This window comes from Moschus berezovskii, chromosome 15 (assembly GCF_049115385.1).
Source record: "Moschus berezovskii isolate FMDL1 chromosome 15, NW_MosBer_1.0, whole genome shotgun sequence".
In the NCBI taxonomy this organism is placed as follows: Eukaryota; Metazoa; Chordata; class Mammalia; order Artiodactyla; family Moschidae; genus Moschus; species Moschus berezovskii.
Genome location: NC_142474.1, coordinates 32,403,005 through 32,423,958, shown reverse-complemented (window position 1 = coordinate 32,423,958; position 20,954 = coordinate 32,403,005). Strand labels below are relative to the sequence as shown.

Sequence of the window (20,954 nt, the reverse complement as noted above, 5' to 3'; positions counted from 1 at the left end):
ATTCTATTAGCAAAATCTAGACTACAAGAAATATACAAGAAGCAGTTCTTCAACAAATAAATCACAGAGAAATAAGGAGATTGAAAGAGAATTGTGCGATATATCAATGAAATATAATGTGGGGGCTTTGGTTCCTGGTTCCAAACAATTAAGAAAATATTTTTGAGTCAGAAAAATTTAAATATGGACTATATATTTTATGTTAAGAATTTATTGCTTAATCATTCTTTTTTTTTTTTAAGATTTGTGTATTTATTTATGGCTGTGCTGGGTCTCTGATGCTGCACGCAGGCTTTCTCTAGTTGCATAGAGCAGGAACTCCTCTTCATTGTGGTGGATGGGCTTCCCATTGCAGTGGCTTCTCTTATTGTAAAGCACTGGCTCTAGGTGTGCTGGCTTAGTAGTTGCAGCAAGTGGGCTCAGTAATTGCAGCTTGCGAGCTTTGGAACACAGGCTCAGTAGTTGTGATGCATGGTCTTTGCTGCCCTGCAGCATGTGGGATCTTCCTGGAGCAGGGATTGAACCTGTATCCCTTGCATCGGCAGGCAGACTCTCAGCCACTGGACCACCAAGGAAACCCCATTCATTTTTTTAAAGAGTCCTTATTTTATGGTAATACACACTGAAATATTTTGGATGCAATAATAGGACGTCTGTTATTAGCCTCAAAATCATCCCGTGGGGAAGGCGAGGAAAGCCGAAAAGGTGGGAGTATGATATAGAAGAAATACAATTAGACAAATGTTGGTAATTCTTGAAGCCAGGTGATGGGCACGTGTGCATTCATTACACTGTTTTTTTCTACTTTTGTATATGTTTGAAATGTTCACATTATTGTCAATAAAAATGGTTGAATCATACAAATGCACGTGACATTATAGTAGAAGTGGTGTGTATGCGATGATCATAGCCATGTAGAATAAATATGGAAGAGATATTGTGTTGGCATGCTGGGATGTGATTAAATTCTCATATTTCCAAATTATCAGTAGTGTCACAGTGTCATGGATTTTACTTCTGTATTTTCACAAAAGTATGGGAGTGATTGTGGTCCCTTCCACAGCGTATCTTTATGTGGGCCACCCTTCCTTACTGTGTAATACTTATTTACTCTGTAAATATCTTTGTTAGAACTTACCTTGTAATTGTAAGTCCATGGATGAGCCTTCTTGACTGTGCAGTCTTTAAGAATGATTAGCACCTGACATATGGTTTGTGTTGGTAAATGTCTGTGTTCTGAACTGGTAAAAGTCATTGGCAGCAGTTCCTAAGGAAGTTCACGGGATAGGGAAAGGGCCATTTGATGAAAAAGCTCCAGGTATCAAAGCGGAATTAAGAAGACAGAGGAGGTTAGGAAGAGAGGCAGCTACAGAGCTGAGGCCATTCATTTCCAGAGGTTTCAGAAAGAACAGAATGATGGCTGTTACATCAGTATTGAGGGGCAGGGGTGTCTACATAAGGGGGCTGCTAAAAGGGATGATCAGGGGAGGGAGCAAGGGCTCACATTTGTGCAAACCCTCAGCCCCAGTCAGAACTCTGAAGGCTGAACTGTTTTTGGTTTTATTCCCCAGGCCTGGTTAGTAATGTGGTATTCACCAGTCATACTATGGAGCAGAGGCACCCTCTCCTTGTTCAGCTGCAGAGCCTCATCAGAGCTGCCAATCCTTCTGCAGCCTTCATTCTTGCAGAAAATGGGATTGTCACCAGGTAAACTTAACGTCACTTCACTCTGTAGGACCAACCACTTTCTCAGATACAGCATTCTGTCTGTGACCCATTGGGTCTTTCCACTGTATCTAAGACCTGAGCATTTACAGAAGCTAGGTCTTGAACAAGTGCTTTGATGCTGTGTAGAAATCACCAAGAGGATTCCCACATGCCAGTATCCTGTACTGTTTTGAGATGTTTTGTTTTTGATGCATTCACATTCTCATTCATTAAAGGATTCAAGTCAAGACTCTCTCAGTGTTCTTTATGTTAAGATGTGAGAGAAATAGCATAAAAACATAGGGAAATTATATCTTTAATTCATAGAGTTGGGTTCTAGTTACAACCTAAAAGTAGAAAATTAGTCACTTTTTATGTAAGGATACTAAGAGTTGTATACTTTTTATATAGTTTCGACCTTTGAGCATTGCAGATATTTTACATGTTCAAAAATTAGGTCAACAAGGAGGAAAAAGTACAAAAAGTGAATCCATCTGTATATCAAAGTAATAACCACCATGCACACACAAAATAATTCAAGTAACTTTTGAACATAATCCTCTGTTGGAACCCGAATTCCAAACAACATCACTGAACATTAGGGAAGGGAGATTATAAATATGAAATGGGAAAGGTAAGGAAAAACCCTGCACATGTTGGAGTTGAATAGGGGGACTGAATATAAATTCATTAGTTCAAAAAAATGTATATTCCCTCTTTGCATTAAAAGGGACCAAAAATAATACCACAGTAGCAATTAATATCTTTACTTATAGATCTTAATTTCTAAGTACCAATCCCCACTAAAAGGTATCTGGTCTCCTTGGAGAATTGGTTGATTGCAATTTAGGCAGTGCAAGTACAGTGTGAGCCTAGTCCCTTTTATGCCAGAAAAGCAGGGAAGTATTCAAAAATTAGTGGAGATATTTCAAAAGGGTATGGAAGCTAGCTTAAGAAGCTCCCACTTGAGTTTGGGACAACTTGAGTTGTTGTATGAGAGAACCGTGATACTAATGGATTATAGCACATGGAATAAAATGAGTCTATGGTGATATTAAAACAATAAAAAAGGGAGGGGGACGGAACAGTAAAGCTCACCTCTACAGAAGAATGCTAGCTAATAAATAAGAATTTATAGAACTGGAAAGACACCATTTTGTAACCTTTCATATAATAACTTGATTTAGGAAAGAATTATCAGTGGATGCTAAAAGTAGTGGATGACAGATTGTTGAGGAAAAGGATATTCGCTTGACTGAAAGTATCTGTCACTCCATAGACTATTTACTGCTTCCAAAGAGGGAAAACTACCTTCACAGTGAAGAGGTCTAAACTAGAAGACATGACATTGACCAGAATATTAAACTTAGCAAGACCACTAATGGGACGAAGTGAATCATGTGCTTCCTTCACATGACACTATGGGAAGAACACAACATCACTTGGCCATTACTCTTGCCATCAGTGTTTAACTGAATCTAATCACGAGGAGCAACCAGACAAATCCAGATTGTGAGACACGAGACAGCTGACCATGTACTCTTCAAAATTGTCAATTCTTTGAGAAACAAAAAGTTGGAGGTATTTTTTCCAGATTGAAGGAAAATTAAAATTATAAATTCAATGAGCTAACCTTGATTGGACCCTGAGTGCCCTGTCCCCCATAAAGGGAGAAATTTGAAAATGGATGTATATTATTAGATCAATAGTTTCCAACTTTAACATGCATATGAACCTCTTGGGGATCTTATTAAAATGAGGGTTCTGACTTAGTAGGTCTGGCGTAGTCTAGAGATCCTGCATTTCCAGCAAGCTCCCAGAAGATACCAAGGTTGCTGGGCCTCCATATTAAATTCCTTAGGTGAGAATTAGTGAGAATGTGCTTGTTTCTAGAGATGCATATTAAAGTATATAAGGGTGAAATAACAGAAAAGAGTGTATATGTATGTACTTATATGTGTATACAGGGGTGTGGAAGGGAAGGAAAGTGTGCAGGTTAAGTTTGATAGTTCTCACTAACCTGGGTTTTCTGTATGTTTTTAAAGGAATGAAGACATTGAACTGATTCTCTCAGAAAATAGTTTTTCAAGTCCTCAGATGCTACGATCTCGATATTTAATGTACCCTGGCTGGCAAGTATTATCATTGAAAAATAGCTAAGATTTCTTTGTAAACTCAATGATTTGTTTATTTACAGGAAAGTAAAAAGTGAAAATACCAGGTGTGCTCTGGGAGGGTGACAATGGCACCTGCAGTGGCCTGAAGTCCCAGTAGCTACTGGCCTTGTTAGAATCCCAGTAATCCACATCTCAGTCTAAAATTGAGACCCTTGCTGAAAGTTGAGACTTAAGGAGTCATCTTGTGAGCACTAAGCACAGCAACGTCCTTTGTTTCCTCTAGCCTCTAGTAAGAGTGAGGTAGCTGGCATGGAACCAAGGGGTTGTGACCCTTCTGAGTGAAGTAGTCACTCCTGAGAATAGTCAGTCCTCTGGGGCTCCCTTCTGACAGGTAGGTTGCCTGCTGTTGTGGCCCAGAGGATGTTCTCTTCTCTGCAGGTGGCCTCCCAGCCTAAACCTGTCCTCTGGATTCAGGGGAACAGAGGAGAACTCAAGAGAGTGTGAAGTGCACTGTTGTCATATTTCCAGCATCACTTGAGCACGTACTCTGTGCTACACATTGTTCTAAGACTTTGCTCTCCAGTATAGCAGCCGCTAGCCACATTTGGCTACTTAATAAAATTAAATATATATTAATAGAAATGAAGTAAAATTTAGAATTTAGTCTTTAGTCACACAAGACCCTTTTCACGTGCTTAACGATAACTAGCAGCTACTGTAGGACAGTACAGATCCCGAACATTTCCTTCATCACAGAAAGTTCTGTTCACAGTGCCACTCTTAAGAGTTCAGCCTGTGTTATCTCATTAATCCTCAAACCAGACCCCAAAGTGGATTCCATTAGTTTCTTCATTTTAGGGATAAGGTAACTGAGGCAGCCAGGAGTTAAATGTCTTATCCAAAGTCACATAGCTAGTAAATCAAAGAGTTGGGTTTCAAACTCAGGTTGTGTGGCTTCAGAGCCTATACGCTTTCTTTTTTTTTTTTTTAAGTATAGTAGATTTACAAAGTTGTGTTGATTTCTGCTGTACAGCAGAGCCTGTACTCTTAACTGCCATTTTGCACTTGTCCCTGTACGGAAAGGATAACTAGTTTTGCTGCGTTGAAGGTTCAAGGCAAGCCAAAATTGATCCCTCATGTTGATCTGAATCATCTCTATTATCCTTCCTCACTTCTCTCAGCCACCTCTTTATTATCCTTATCCTTCAGCCATGAGTACTGTTTTTTAAAATAGAATAGTACAATCAGTACTAGGTCAACATGTAAAATTGAAGACTTTCATGCTTAGTCTTAGAAGGAACCTCTTGTTTGAGTCACATCATAATTAAATAGTGGGTAAGTGGATCATGCCTTATGCCTAAACAAGGCAGTAATATCTTAGCTAAAAAAAAAAAAGATGGAGCTTCTGGGGTGAAACTCTTCTCTACAGTGGCCGCAGCTACTGACCTGTGTGCTGCCAAAAGTAGGCTTCTGGGCCTAATCCTGAGACTTCTGCCATCTCTATCTGGTGCCTCAGGAAACGTGCGCGCGTCTGCGCTCGTGCGCGCGTGTGTGTGTGTGTGTGTGTTAGTCGCTCAGTCGTGTCTGAGTCTTTGTGACCCCTGGTAGACTGTAATCCACCAGGTTTCTCTGTCCATGGAATTCTCCATGCAGTAACACTGGAGTGGGTTGCCATGCCCTTCTCCAAGGAATCAGATAAATTATTCTTTGATCAAGATCACCATCATCAGACTCCTGCTCATCCCTGTACATAACTTCCCTCTCTCCTTGGATGAGGGCCATCACCTCAGAGTAAACAGGCTTTATTAGCTCTAGGATGTATTCAGCTTTGTGATGTGCAGAGTCTCAGCCATTCCCCTCTCACAGCCCTCTGTTGTCATTGACCCCACACCTACCTCCCCTGGTAGAACAGCTTGTTCCTAGTCTGGGAGGAAACCTTGTACTCTTCCCTTGGCCCCTCCAGATTCTCCTAAGGATGTAACTCTGAACATAGAAGCCTGAGAAGCCCATGGTCTCCAGATATCAGTCTTGGAAAACTGTTATGCCACCACCTTGCTTTAAAGAAATAGCAAAAAGTGAGCTACTTTCAACAGTATAAAATTCAAAACTGCAGTGCAATTTTGAAACAAAGAAGACTAATCAGAAAATACAATAGACTGGAGGAAAGTGTTTGCATCAAACGTGACAAAGGGTTAATATAGTATTTGGGAGGCTTGTTTAGATTTTAAAGAACAGTTGTTGTCATTGTTCAGTCACTCAGTCGTGTCCTCCTGAGTTGTGTCTTTGCGACCCCATGGTCTGCAGCACACCAGGCTTCCTTGTCCTTCCCATCTCCTAGAGCGAGATCAAACTCATGTCTATTAAGTCAGTGATGCCATCCAACCATCTCATCCTCTGTCATCCCCTTCCTGTCCTGCCTTCAATCTTTCCCAGCATCAGGGTCTTTTACAATGAGTCAGCTCTTCGCATCAGGTGGCCAAAGTACTGAAACTTCAGCTTCAGTATCCATCCTTAGAATGAATATTCAGGATTTATTTCCTTTAGGATTGACTGGTTTGATCTCCTTTCTGTCCAAGGGTCTCTCAAGAGTCTTCTGCAACACCATAGCTCAAAAGCATCAATTCTTCAATGCTCAGCATTCTTTATGGTCCACCTCTCATATGTATACATGACTACTGGAAAAACCATAGCTTTGACTAGACGGACCTTTGTTGGCAAAGTAATGTCTTTGCTTTTTAATACGCAGTCTAGGTTTATCATAGCTTTTTTTCCGAGGAGCAAGCCTCTTTTAATTTTGTGGCTACAGTCACCATCTGCAGTGATTTTGGAGCCCAAGAAAATAAAGTCTCTCACTGTTTCCATTGTTAACCCATCTATTTGCCATGATCTTAGTTTTTTGAATGTTGATTTTTAAGCCAGCTTTTTCACACTACTCTTTCACCTTCATCAAGAGGCTCTTTCGTCCCTCTTTGCTTTCTGCCATAAGGGTGGTGTCATTTGCATATCTGAGGTTATTGATATTTCTCCTGGCAATCTTGATTCCAGTTTGTGCTTCATCCAGCATGCATCTCTCATGATGTACTCTGCATATAAGTTAAATAAGCAGGGTGACAATATTCAGCCTTGATGTACTCCTTTCCCAGTTTTGAACTAGTCCGTTGTTCCATGTCTGGCTTTAATTGTTGCTTCTTGACCTGCATACAGGTTTTTCAGGAGGCAGGTAAGGTGGTCTGATATTCCCATCTCTAAGAATCTTCTACAGTTTGTTGTGATCCACACAGTCAAAAGCTTTAGCATAGTCAGTGAAGTAGAAGTAGATGTGTGTCTGGAATTCTCATGGTTTTTCTGTGATCCAGTGGATATTGGCTATTTGATTTCTGGTTCCTCTGCCTTTTCTAAATCCAGCTTGAATATCTGGAAGTTCTCAGTTATGTTCTGATGAAGCCTCGCTTGGAGAATTTTGAGCATTACTTTCTAGCATGTGAAATGAGTTCAATTGTGCGGTAGTTTGAGCATTCTTTGGCATTGCCCTTCTTTGGAATTGGCATGAAAACTAACGTTTTCTAGTCCTGTGGTCACTACTGAATTTTCCATATTTGCTGGCATATTGAGTGCAACACTTTCATAGCATCATCCTTTAGGATTTGAAATAGCTCAACTGGTATTGGCATAGTGGGAGCCTGGAAGAAAGTGGGAGGGGATCCTGAGTAAGGGCCAAAGGGTACGAGGAGGGACCCCTAATCCCAGCTAGGATACTTGCAAGCTTCAAAAGTAGAAGACTTGACTTGAAGAAATTGCTAGTCCAAAGAAATTGCTACTCCGCTCTTCCTTCTCTGAAGGGGCAAACATGCTTTCCAATCTCAAGATGAAAGAGACAAATGCTTTCAAACAGGTGTTTTGTACACAAAATGACATATGAGTAAGAGAGAATTCAAATATGATAACGCATAGTTCTATCGAATGTAGTATGTAATAACACTCAAAGCCCCAATTACTAATATTTATAATTTTTTAAACCTTTTAAGGTATGAAGGTAAATTTGATGCTGGATCAGTCTTTCCATTGATGGTTCAGATCTGTGTATGGTTTGGTCGTCCCTTGGAGAAGACTCGTTTTGTGGCCAAGTGTAAAGGTAAGCCTTGACTGGAACATGTCCCAACACTGGTAAAAGAGTGCCCCAGAGTTGTCCCCACTTCCTGGCACCATTTTGATATTCAGTGTGATGTCTCTTCTCACATTTGGGTCTGAAAAGAGGCAGAGGAATTCGAGGACTCAGGCGTCCCATCCCCTGGGAACAGTGGCAGAGCCACTGGGGGAGGAACTGGTGTGAGTACCTGTGAACCCTAGAGGAGGTGCCTTTCTAGTGTCTAACCCTCCCAGCTGTGCTGCCCTGGCCTTGGTCTCTGCCCCCAGATAAGTAATATCCCTGTCCTATTCCTCCACCAGCAATTCAGTCCTCCATCAAGCCGAGTCCATTCTCTGGAAACATCTACCACATCCTGGGCAAAGTGAAGTTCTCAGGTAACTAGGGGTTTGAATTTGGGAGCTCTGCACTGTGGAGTGATCACATCTCATGATGTGATTTCATAGCCTCTACTGATGCTTAGCAGACCACTGATGCCTCTTGTTGTTGTTGTTCAGTTGCTAAATTGTGTCTGACTCTTCGATTTCATGGACTATAGGCTGCTATGCTCCTCCGTCCTCCATTATCTCCTGGAGTTTGCTCAAATTCATGTCCATTCAATTAATGACACTGTCTAACCATCTCTTTCTTTGCCACCCCTTTTCCTTTTGCCTTCAATCTTTCCCAGCATCAGGTTCTTTTCCAGTGAGTCAGCTCTTTACATCAGGTGGCCAAAGTGTTGGAGCTTCTGCTTCAGCATCAGTCCTTCCAGTGAATATTCAGGGTTGATTTCCTTTAGGATTAACTGGTTTGATCTCCTTGCTGTCTATGGTACTCTCAAAGAGTCTATCACTCCTTCCATTTTTTCCCCTTCTATTTGCCATGAAGTGATGGGACTGGATGCTATGGTCTTAGTTTTTTAATGTTGGGTTTCAAGCCACTTTTTTCACTCTGTTCTTTCACCTTCATCAAGAGACCCTTTAGTTCCTCTTCACTTTCTGCTATTAAAGTGGTATCATCTGCATATCTGAGCTTGTTGATATTTCTCCTAGCAATCTTTCCAGCTTATGATTCATCCAGCGTGGCATTTTGCTTGATTTACTCTGCGTATAAGTTAAATAATCAGGGTGACAATGTACAACCTTGATGTACTCCTTTCCCAATTGTGATCCAGTCCATTGTTTCTTGTCTGGTTCTACCTGTTGCTTCTTTTTTTTTTTTTTAATTTATTTATTTTAATTGGCGGTACCTTTTGCTTCTTGACCCACATACAGGTTTCTCAGGATACAGGTAAGGTGGTCTGGTACTTCATCTCTGTAAGAATCTTCCAGTTTGTTGTGAACCACACAGAGGCTTTAGCATAGTCAGTGAAGCAGAAGTCCATGTTTTACTAGAACTCCCTTACTTTTCCATGATCCAACAAATGTTGGCAATTTGATCTCTTGTTCCTGTCTCTTTGAAACCCAGCTTGTACATCTGAATGTTCTCAGTTCACAAACTGCTGAAGCCTAGCGTGAAAGATTTTCAGCATAACCTTGCTAGCATCTGAAATGAGAGCAATTGTATGGTAGTTTGAACATTCTTTGGCATTGCCCTTTTTTTGAGATTGGAATGAAAACTGACCTTTTCCAATCCTGTGGCCACAGCTCAGTTTTCTAGATTTGCTGACATATTGAGTGTACTTTAAAAAGCATCATCTTTTAGGATTTTAAATAGCTCAGCTGGAATTCTGTCTCCTTTTCTAGCTTTGTTCGTAGTAATGCTTCCTACAGCCCATTTGACCTCATACTGTACGATATCCAACTCTAGGTGAGTGACCACACCATCATGCGCATCCAGGTCATTTTTTTGTATAGTTCTGTGAATTCTTGCCACCTTTTCTTAATCTCTTCTGCTTCTATCAGCTCCTTACCATTTCTTTCCTTTGTCATGACCATTCTTGCATGAAATGTTCCCTTGATATCTCCAGTCTTCTTGAAGAGATCTCTAATTTTTCCCATTCTGTTGTTTTCCTCTGTTTCTTTGCATTGTTCATTTAAGGAGGCCTCCTTATCTCCCCTGGTATTCTCTGAAACTCTGCATTCTGTTGGGTATATCTTTCCTTTTCTCTCTTGCCTTTCACTTCTCTTCTTTCCTCAGTTATTTGTAAAGCCTCCTCACAACCACTTTGCCTTCTTGCATTTCTTTTTCTTTGGTGTGGTTTTGGTCACTGCCTCCCGTACATTGTAACAAATCTGCATCCATAGTTCTTCAAGCACTCTGTCTACCAGTTCTAATCCCTTGAATCTATTTGTCACTTCCACTGTATAGTCATAAGGGATTTGATTTAGGTCATACCTAAATTGCCTAGTAGTTTTTCCCTACTTTCTTCAATTTAGCCTGAATTTTGCAATAAGGAGCTGATGATCTGAGCCATAGTCAGCTCCAGGTCTTGTTTTCGCTGACTCTATACAGCGTCTTCATATATGGCTGCAAAGAATATATCAGTCTGATTTCAGTGTTGATGTCTGGTGATATCCATGTGTGAAGTCGTCTCTGGGATTATTGGAAAAGGAAGTTTGCTATGACCAGCTTGTTCTCTTGTTCTCTTTTCCCTGCTTCATTTTTTACTCCAAGGCCAGACTTCCCTGTTATTCCAGGTAGCTCCTGACTTCCTGCTTATGCATTTCAATCCCCTGTGATGAAAAGGACATCTTTTTTGGTGTTAATTCTTCAATGTGTTGTAGGTCTTCATATAACCAGCCGACTTCAGCTTCTTCGCTCTCAGTGGTTTGGGCATAGACTTGTTTCTGTGATGTTGTACATGTGTTGTACATAGACTTGTACTTGTGATGTTGAATGGTTTTCTTTGGAAATGAACCAAGGTCATTCTGTCGTTTTTGAGATTGCACCCAAGTACTGCATTTTGGACTCTTGTTGACTATGAGGGCTACTCATTTTTTCTAAGTGATTCTTGCCCGCAGACTGTATAGATACAAGGTCATTTGAATTAAATTCGCCCATTCACGTTCATTTTAGTTCACCGATCCTAAGATGTCAATGTTCACTCTTGCCATCTCCTGCTTGACCATGTCCCAATTTACCTTGATTCATGGATCTGACATTCCAGGTTCCTACATGATACTGTTCTTTATTAGCATTGGACTTTACTTTCACCACAAGACATATCCACAACTGAGCATCGTTTGCACTTGGCCTGGCTGCTTCATTCTTTCTGGAGCTATTAGTAATTGCCTTCCACTCTTCCCTAGTAGTAGCATGTTGGACACCTTCTGACCTGGGGGCCTCATCATCCAGTGTCATACCTTTTTGCCTTTTCATACTGTTCATGGGGTTCTTGAAGCAGGAATATTGGAGTGGTTTGCCATTTTCTCCTCCAGTGGACTACATTTTGTCAGAACTCTCCACTATGATCCGTCCATCTTGGGTGGCCCTGCACGGCATGGCTCATAGCTTCACTGAGTTATGCAAGCCCAATCGCCATGACAAGGCAATGATCCATCAAGATGCCGCTTAGACTCTCTCTCAAAAAAAAAAAAAACCCTCCCCTCTGGGTCTTACATCATCAGGCTCCTCCAGTCTTCCCTTTCATTCAGGGTCCCAGTCTTTCTTCAGGCCCTTCTGCTCTGCAGTGGAGGATCTGTTTGCCTGCCCCTGCATGCACCTGCTCAGGGCCTCTCCTCACAGCTCTTTGACTTCCTTGTTCTGGAGACTTTAACACCCCACCCCTCTTGAGCCATCCATGGCTTCCTCATAGCTCTGTCACCAGGAGCTACCCCAATGCTGAGCTCTCCAGCTCTGGATCTGTTTCTGCCAGAGTCTTCAAGCCCTCCACTTTGTTTCTCCTCCCCTTCAGCAGAACCTATTTAACAGCCTTTGACTACTGGAGCCCTTGCAACCTGAAGTCAGTCAGTCCTGGACTGGGGTTCAGGGAAGTTGTCAAAACAGGGAGCTAGTCAACTCAACATTGGAAACGGTGAGAATGCTCCAGAGAAAAGGAGCATTTTCTGTGGATCTGAGTCAAAAAGGGCATATTTCAGGAACCAAAAAGAGTTTACTGTGGCTGGGGCCTAGGGGAGGATGTAAGGGAGTGTGTCTGGTTACAGCATCTTTGGTAGTTACAACAGCAAACTCCAGCTCAACTAACAGGTGTTAGCTACCTAGCAAGAAGTCAAGAGGTCTGGCAGTGTAGCAAGACCACTGAAGACCCAGGTAATATATGACTTTTGTGTGCTTCCATTCTTACTGTCAGCTTTTCCTCGGGTTTCCACCCCTCATGGTTGCCAGATAGTGCTACAGGCTAGGTGTCACATCCAGACAGAACATCCAGCTGATGGAAGAGGCTGGCTATTCCTGTGGGTGGCTCTATCAATTCCTCAGCAGACTTCTGTCATTGGCCAAGATCACATTGACATTGACCATGGGAAATTCATATTGGAGGAAGAGGATGCTGGGCAGGCAACCAGGAATGTCTGCAACAGGAGCCACTGAGAGTTGTAAACTTGGAATCATCTGAGTTCAGATAGGAAAATTAGGTGACAGAGTCTGTATGAAAGAATCTCTCGTGGTCCTTAACCTTTGGCTTAGTTTATGTTATTGAATCAGAAACTTTGGCCCCTCTCTGTAAGCCGCTTAGTCAAGCCCTCTTCACTCAGGCTTCAACAGACAACCCCCACCCTGCCTCAGGGGTCTTCATGCCTCCATCTTCCCTCTGCCCTATCATCGTCTCCTTTTCTTCCTTATTTAGACCAACTGTTAACCCCTTTCTTGTTCAAGGTAAACCTCTGTTATAGAGTTCTTATCATGCCTTTTTGGGGACCATTACCCTTTTCTTGTGTCTCCAGTAAATCTTAGCCCCCAGCTCCTCGGCCTATAAACCCAGTCACCTCTTTCCTTTCACTATGTGACCCTCCTGTAGCACTTGTACTGTTGAGCATGCCCTCCTTCCTTGGCCTCTCAGGCCTTGGCTGAAACCCACCCCCTTGACCTCTGCCAAGGGGGCTTTCCTTGCTTCCCCTCAGCTGTCTCTTCCATAGGAGTTATCTGAGCCATACTCTTCTTCTAATGACTATGTAGGTGTCTCCCATTCAGCGTCCCACAGTCTTTCTAATACCACAGATACCGAGTCAGACTCTTCTCCTCCCACCTGCAAACTTTTTCTTCCTCTTGTAATCCCCTTTTGGGTTAATGGTGTCCACCTGATCACCCAATCAGCTGAGCTAGAAACTTACATAATTCCTCCCTTTCTTACTTCATCCTTTCTAATTTGCTGCCAGTCATATCAGTTCTCCCTCCTGCATGTCTTGGGAATCTGTCCCCAATCCAGCTGCACTACCACAGTCTTACTGTAACTTTAACCTTTAGGGGCAGGGTCTCAGGGACTAAAGTGTTCTCCTTGCAGACTCTGAGAGGATGATGGAGGTCTGCCACAACACTCTGGCCAATTCCTTGAGTATCGTGCCAGTTTTGGAGGGACCCACACCACCCCCTGACTCCAGAACCTCACCTCAAAGCAGCAGCGGGCAGCAGGAATGCTACCTCGTGTTCATAGGCTGCTCCCTGAAGGAAGAAAGTGTCAAGGACTGGCTGCGGCAATCGGCTAAGCAGGTGATTTCGAAGCCCAGACAGATCTGGTACCAATATGACTAGACACTTCGGGGTTGCTACTGTCTCTGAGGCAGAAGCCCCCCACCCACTCTCTCCCTGCTTTCTAACCATTGGTTCACCTGTCACAGGCTCAGCCAGCATTTTCAGGGACTCAGAGAGGGAGGGAGCCCCTGAGGCAAACTCTAGGCAGAATTGTTTTGCTGACTATCCTGTGAGCCCGGGTTCTCAAAGCCATTCCATTCCTACTTCCCATGGCAGACTGGAGTTATTTATTAGGTGGCTTAACCAGGACCTAGGTAAAACCTACTTGTTTTGTATGGACCCTGGATGAGCTTAGTGTACTAAACTCAAAATGTCTTCTTAGCTGAACCTAGTTCATAGCCTCTCCTGTGTTCTGAACCCAGCATCTCCTGTACTTTGGTTCTCTGTCTAGAATGGAGATACAAAAATATATGGTTCGAGCCCTTTGCAAACCAAGACTCCAAGCATAGACAGCAGAGGCCCCAGGGAGAGGTATGGGGAAGAGGAGGCTTGCCTGTAGATACGCACAAGCATCATTAGTCCAATACTACAAAAGAAAAAAATCTGAACTGGAGTTAAAATTATCTAATATGCTGCAAGCTTTGGATACTAATAAGCCTCTGCGCACGGTCTGGGGTTTAGCTTATCCTAGAACTCTGGAAATAGAGTTGGCTGCAGCCCAGGTCTGCTCTACATGCCAGGTTGGCACCTATCTTTTATACTAAGGGGGTTGGCTGGCTGCAGACTGTCTCTTTCTCAGACTCAGTGGCTGTTGCTGTTTAGTCACTGGGAAAAACTCTTACATGGTATTGGACTATAAGACCTCCAGTCCTTTTGTCTACATGTCTGTCACTGGTGGGATTTAGGACTGAGAATCTTCAAAGAGGCAGAAACATACCTATTTACAAAAGCATCAGTCTGATTCTGCCACTTGTTCCCCCCTGGCATGTAGGACTCTGTGGGGGGAAAGTGGTGCTCTCCAGGGGCAGACAGGCAGTGTATAACATCCAGGCCATGACGGCACTTGTGCTTCCCCCTCTGCTGGCATTTAAGTCACGTAACCAGCCCCAGAGGTCTGACCCTCACCCTTCCATGTACTCCATCAGTTCTGTTGGGACCTAACCCCCACTTTACTTCTCTGCACAGAAGCCTCAGAGGAAAGCCCTGAAGACCAGGGGGATGCTGACCCAGCAGGAGATCAGGAACATTCATGTGAGTACTCTATCTCGGAGGCCTAAGTCCCCTCAGTGTCCCAAGGCGGTTCTTGCACAGCTCTGTCCTTTAGGATTCCTGAGTGAGGTGGCTGTTACTGGGGCATGCTGGAGGTCCTGCTTCTCTTAGGCTGCAGAGGGAAGCTGGGTAAAGAGAAACCTCAGCTCAGCTGGCCTTGCAGCCTCAGAGAGAAGGGCAGGTGACCTCTGGTGTTGATGTGGTCATGAGATTGAGGAGAACCCAGTGCCTGTGGGAGGAACAGATGACATGGAGCTCTGTTTTATCATCCTGTTCAAGCAGCTGCAGAAGTCCTTTCCCCCTACCTTTCCTCTGTCCTAGATATAAACCAGCAAGTACCCAAGTAAAAACTATCTAGATCCTGAAGTTGCTCATGGGAAGGTTGTGGAATCCTGAGGCCAGAGCAAAAGGCCCCTTGAGGAACCCGCTTAGACTGAAGGCTGACTCCCAGACTCTGCCCGAGTCTGCATCCGCACTGAAGCCTTTTCCTGATGGCTTGGGGGCAAAGGCCAAAAGGGCCAGAGAGTCCAGGTGTCTGCATGAGCTGTGTCACCAGTCCCAGTGATGGGCAGGCAGGCAGGACTCTGGACGTCCAGGAACCCCTGCTATGGACTTGAGAAAGACCTCTTAATTCCAACGCGTGGGCAACTCTGCATGTTCCTGGTGAAGAGACCAGGGGCACCTCAGAAGGCAAGCAGTGTTGTTTCCCCAGATGTAGACCTTAAACAAAGATTTGAGTGAAGGTGGTTTATTTGGGAAGTGATTCTGTAAGCTACCAATAGGAAAGTGGGAAAGTAAGAGAGAGAAGAGAAGGGTGTATTGTCAAACCAGTACCATTGGGGGCATCTGGGGCTTAATCCCATTAGGAATTCCAGAGTTCCTTCCTGAGAGGTGGGAGATCCTCCCTCACTCACTGTTTGATGGCTTCTGTGGGGACGGTGTGATGGTGTTAATTCCCTGGCATATCTTTTTTTTTGGCTGCGGTGGGTCTCATGGGCTTTTTGTTGAGGCACACAAGCTTCTCGTGATATGTGGGCTTAGTTGCCCTGTGGCATGTGGGATCTTCATTCCTCAGCCAGGGATCGAACCTATATCCCCCTACTGTGGCAGCACAGAGTCTTAACCACTGGACTGCCAGGGAAATCCCTGTTTTTATTTTTAATGAATGAGTGAATTATAGAAAATGGTCAGTTTAATTATAACAGGACCTTTTCCTACAGGTGAAACGCCACCTGGACCCCCTACCTGCAGGCTACTTTTATAATGGCACCCAGTTCGTCAACTTCTTTGGTGATAAGACTGATTTTCACCCACGTATCCTTGGAATCTGAGGCAGAGAGGCTGGGGGGTGTGAACCTAGCTGTAAAGAGGGTGTCTGCTGGAGCTGGCACCGCCCAGCCTCTGGTGCGGGGTGGATTTAGGAATACACAGCAACCACAGAGGCTGACTTTTCATTTTGTCCTCTTACAGTCATTAAACTTACATTTCTCCTTCAGTCAGTGATGGCTGAGGTTACTCTGTGGGTTGTAATTTAAATGCAGCTTTGGTAACATCCTGTGGTCAGCAGGGAGTCATAATTTACAAGCTGGAGACTGGGTCTGATTACAGTAGTTAATCTGTGAAAAAGGTGGATGGGGTGCTGCTGTGTGCTAGTGAAAGCTGAAGGGCTCATTCCTAGGAGCTCATGAAGGGCCCTGTGTCAGCCTCTGTCACATTGTCACGTTCTTTGTAGCTGTGGTGCTGCCAGTATATAAAAAAAGCCAGTCAGGTACCTTCTGTACCAGCTGAGCACTCACTCAGCCTGTACAGATTCCTCTGGCCTGGGCAGCTTCCTTGGCCCCCAGGCTCAGGACTTTCTTCCTTAATGAGGTGCCAGTCATGGACCAGTTCATGAATGACTACGTGGAAGAAGCCAACCGGGAAATCGAGAAGTATAACCGTGAGCTGGAGCAACAGGAGTATCACGACCTCTTTGAGCAGAAGCCCTAGAGGAAGAAGACCTTGGAGATGGACATTTAAAAACGGAGTGTCTTAACTTCAGCTCTTCCAGAGGCCTCTCCCTCGAGGGCTGTCTTTGTTCTCCTCGGCCTTTGTGTGCTGCTTGAGTGCATGTTGTCTTTATTCTCTGTACAGCGCTGAAGAGCATCACCTGCACCACTGATTTGGCAGCGGGGTGAGGGTGGGGGGTCCTCATGGAGGATGAGCAGACAGACGCTTCCCTTTGTTTGCAGCTGGCAGTCCAGGACCTCTGGGTCTCTGATAACAGTATTTTCTTTGGGCTGTCGCAGCACTGTGTGAGGGTGGGGAAAAGCATTTGGATTGCACAGAGTAGCTGTTGATACACAAAGAATCCTGGCTGCCCAAACTGTGGTCATGGCTGGGGGCGGGGGCAGGCCACCACAGGCCTCAGGCTTCAGACACTGCCCCAGAAGAGCGTTTCTCCCCAGTGAAATGCCTGCCTCCCTGGTTCGGCCCCTTCCATTGAAGGTTCGGTCCCTGTTGACCCTGTGCCCAGTCCTGGAGGAAGCAGCACAAGCCCTGGCCAATCCCAACCATCAGAGCCAGCAGCTTGGACTGTGATGAACAGTTTCTTCTAAAATGAGGGAATTTCCCTTATGGACTAAACTGAGGAGAAAGACTTGTTGCTTTCCAAAAGTGTGGCTTTTGAATTGACACAAGCAGCCCGCCTTGGGACTGGTTTTGAGCTCCGCTCATGTCATCAGTGTGGTTTGCCTAATAATTCTGGGATGAGAAAAACTGCTGCTCAGGCCTTCCTGGCAGTGTTTTGCCTCACTGTTAAGGGCAGTGTCCTTCAACTGCATAGTCTTAGGTCCAGGGTTCTGATCGCTTATGGGACATCTTCACTGGAAGGGCATTCAGTCATCAGCACCCATACCTTCCCTCAGTCTTGCCAGGGAAAGCCTGGTTTTCAGCCCAACCTTTAGGCAACTCATGCCCCCAAGCATCATTGCTGGCCTTGGACTAATTTGGCTCCTGAGAACCAGGAATTTCAGAGCCTTCCAGTATCGAAGTTAGAATTCCTCCTAGTAGCTTTTTTTCCAGCTGGACTAGAATGCAGAGGGGAATTTCAAGTGTATCCCATGCCTGACCTCCAGAATTAGTACAGGGAAGAGAGAGGTCACTTATGTGATGTCTGTTAGGACTTCAGCGCCTCAGCTGCCTAGATTGTAAATGATTTCTGAATTTCACTTTTTTTTTTTTTTGCATGCCTTAGAAAGGAGCGCATAGGCAAAACCAGCAAAGTTTTTAGTAATGTAGAGGGGTTTTTTAGAAAGGACCCTGGCACAGAGAAGAGAGAAAAACGATGGAGCACATGTGATCTGTCACACAGAGGCCTGCATGCAAGTAGTAAAGCCGTTGTTAAGGGCTTGTTAGTAAAATGTACTTAATGTTAGAAAAAAATTTGCATTTGAAGCCAAATGAGCAATCCTCCAAATACCATTTAATAAGAACTCTTGCATGAAGAAAGGCTTCTGAAAAGACCCATGTGCTCCAGTCCCAGCTCCAAAGCTGCTGGTGACAAGGGCCCACATGTGGAGCCCCAGTCTAGGAGCCCTTCACTTCTAGCTGGCCAGAGGCTGGGGTCCACAGTAGGCCTTCCTCTGCTTCAGAATCAATAACCAAGATCTTAAGTGCAATTGATGAGATAAGCAATGAGTTACTGTAGCTTCGTTTAGCTCTACCGAGCTCTTTTTAAAAACTCAAACTTGAGCAGCCTTTTGGGGGGAAGGGGTGGGGAGGTTGGGGGTGGGGGAACAACAGGCCATCTGCCTCAGGTAGATTGCTGTGAACATTTAAATGAATGCTCTCTTTCTTGGAGCTTGAGCCATTTCCTGGCTGCTACACAAAAGAGTTTTTAAAGAGGGGTCGGAAGCCCACCCATAGAAGTGGGTCTTAAAACACTGTGTGGGGCTATACCTCCTGGTGGTCTTGGTTTCTGACCATTGTCCATAGAAATGCTCTCTCACCAACTTGCCCCACTGTCCCAATTCCTCTCCTGTTAGAGGGGAAACTGTGATTACCTCAACTTGAATATGAAACTGTGATTGAAAAAAGTCAAAACGTTAAGTTTCAAAGCCAAAAAGGCAAAACTGGCTGAGGCTTCCATAGACACTCCTCAGCCTGCTTGGGAGTATGAAGGGCACACTGGCGAAAGGGCATTCCTTGGGGCACACTGCCTGTGCCCTGGTGAAGAGGCACACTGTGGTGCGCTGTGTGAGCTCTTTGAGAACTGAGACTGGGAGGATGCTTCCTGCCCACACTGCTCTTTCTGGAACCTTTGGGGCCTCTGGGTTTTTAATGTGAAGTTTAATATCCACTTGATGCCTCCGGGCACTCCAGGTGGAGGTGTGGTGTCTTAGGCTGTCTCTAGAGGAAGGGCCTTGACACTGTGTTTGAAATTTTGACCTTAGAAGTGGATACCAGGGATCTAGCAAAGACATCAGGTTCCCAGGGATAGGCAAAGTTCTCCAGGAGCTTAATGCTTTTTGCCAACTTTCCTATTAGCAGCTTCAGTTTTATATCACCCCGAGTGAGTGTGATAATGTTGAAGTCGCTGAAGTTATAGGTTATTGTACATTTTGATGTGGGATTTTTCTTTTTTTTTTGATTGGAAAGAGGAGGCAGATATTGGAGAAAAGGGATCACCCTAGGAAGGGGCCACTGGCAAGGAGTGGCATTGGCCCCACAGAGTCCTGGGGGCTCTGACCTGAGGCCTAGACACTAGGCCCTGTGGGTCACAAAAAGTACCCTCCTAAATTCTATTAGGATTTTGAAAACTTTTGCACAGTAATAAGCTCTGGGTTTGCTCTTCGGGCTTCTCAAAAGGGAAAAGTTAAAGACTATAAGCTATTAAGTATTCCAGCCGTGTTGCTGACCTAGATGGATAGTTGTACCTCAAACAGTAGGTGAGAAATGGCTTCCTCATTGTCCCAGGTTGTCAAATACTAATGACAGAAAAGCTCACTTACGTGCCAAAATTGACTTTTATACTAGTTTTTCAGTGCTTTAATATTTGTAACTTAAATTTTAAAACTATTATTTACAAACACTACTGTAACTTCAGTGAAACAACTGTGTGATTGAAGCTTTTTGCTTATTATAGTATTTATTACACTACTTCGGTAAATATATAAGAGTAGCTTTCAATTTATTTTTATATTATTTTCATGTTTTTACTTGCAGTTGTGTATGTGAATTTACCTTGTTAACTGAGATGTAATGCTAAGGACCAATAAACTGTCACTGAACAAGCAGGGCCTCCAGTAGTTGCTTGTTGCTATAGTCCCAAAGTGTTCTTGGGGATTGAGGAGGTGGCCTGGGATTGGGGACCTCCCTGCAGCTTCCCTGGGAACGCCTCTTTGTTGGGGCTGTTGCAGGAGGGGTCCTGGGGACTTGACTCCCCTCCCCAGAGCTCTGAGCCTCTGCTACTGTGAATACAATTCATAAGAGGCCAACTTGGCCTGGGGTAGGTACTCTCTGAGAGTTCAGATGCCAAGGAGGAGCTCGGGAAGCCAGCTGTGGGTACAGGGGTCTCCTGGGGCCCCAGAGATAAGTTCTCCCACCTCACCCTAAGAAACCACATTCGCTGCCCTCGAGCTTGTCTTGACTATCAGGGCACCTGGCCTGCACCAGCCTGCATTAAGAACCATTGCTTCACAGGCTGGTAGCTCAGTTTAATTCTGGCCATAGCCTCACGAGGAGACCACACGGTACCACTTTAATAATGGGGAATGAGCAAGGCACGAAGAGTCCAGTAGTTGGCCCAGGGGGCAGAGTCACTGCCCTTGCCCTGTTAGATCTGAGCACCCCTCCTGGCGCACCCTCAGTCAGGCGGGCCTTGGAACCACATGGTCCAAGGGAGAGGTCAGCAGAGCCCCCGGAACTCTTAGAGAAAGGCAAGACGACAGCGTGCTTCCCACCACAGGTGGCGCAGTGCGGCCTGGGGGACCGCTCACATCCTCAGTCTACCCAGGCTGGGATAAGGGGCTTCCATCATTTCAGGGGGAAAAGAGAGGACTAGGAGGGGTCACCACCAATGTCCACAGAGACCTTGCTTCCTATACCACCTTCAACGCAGAGGCCTCTGGACAAAGGAAGTGTCCCACTGGGAGGATCTGGGCGCTGGC

General features: G+C 44.6%; 1 protein-coding gene across 2 annotated transcripts in view; it reads left to right on the top strand.

Annotated features, from left to right (window-relative positions):
* Positions 1-20,103, top strand: part of DNAAF9 (dynein axonemal assembly factor 9) — a 172,357-nt gene extending 152,254 nt beyond the window's left edge. The window contains exons 30-37 of one of the 2 annotated variants that reach the window (XM_055432434.2): positions 1,572-1,707; positions 3,753-3,839; positions 7,850-7,956; positions 8,271-8,345; positions 13,349-13,554; positions 14,722-14,787; positions 16,026-16,119; positions 16,682-20,103. In XM_055432434.2, coding sequence (XP_055288409.1) covers positions 1,572-1,707; positions 3,753-3,839; positions 7,850-7,956; positions 8,271-8,345; positions 13,349-13,554; positions 14,722-14,787; positions 16,026-16,119; positions 16,682-16,794 — 884 coding nt within the window. In that variant the 3' untranslated portion in view covers positions 16,795-20,103. The remainder of the gene's footprint in view (positions 1-1,571; positions 1,708-3,752; positions 3,840-7,849; positions 7,957-8,270; positions 8,346-13,348; positions 13,555-14,721; positions 14,788-16,025; positions 16,120-16,681) is intronic. The other variant, XM_055432427.2, reaches the window with a different exon arrangement.
* Positions 20,104-20,954: the final 851 nt, after the last annotated feature.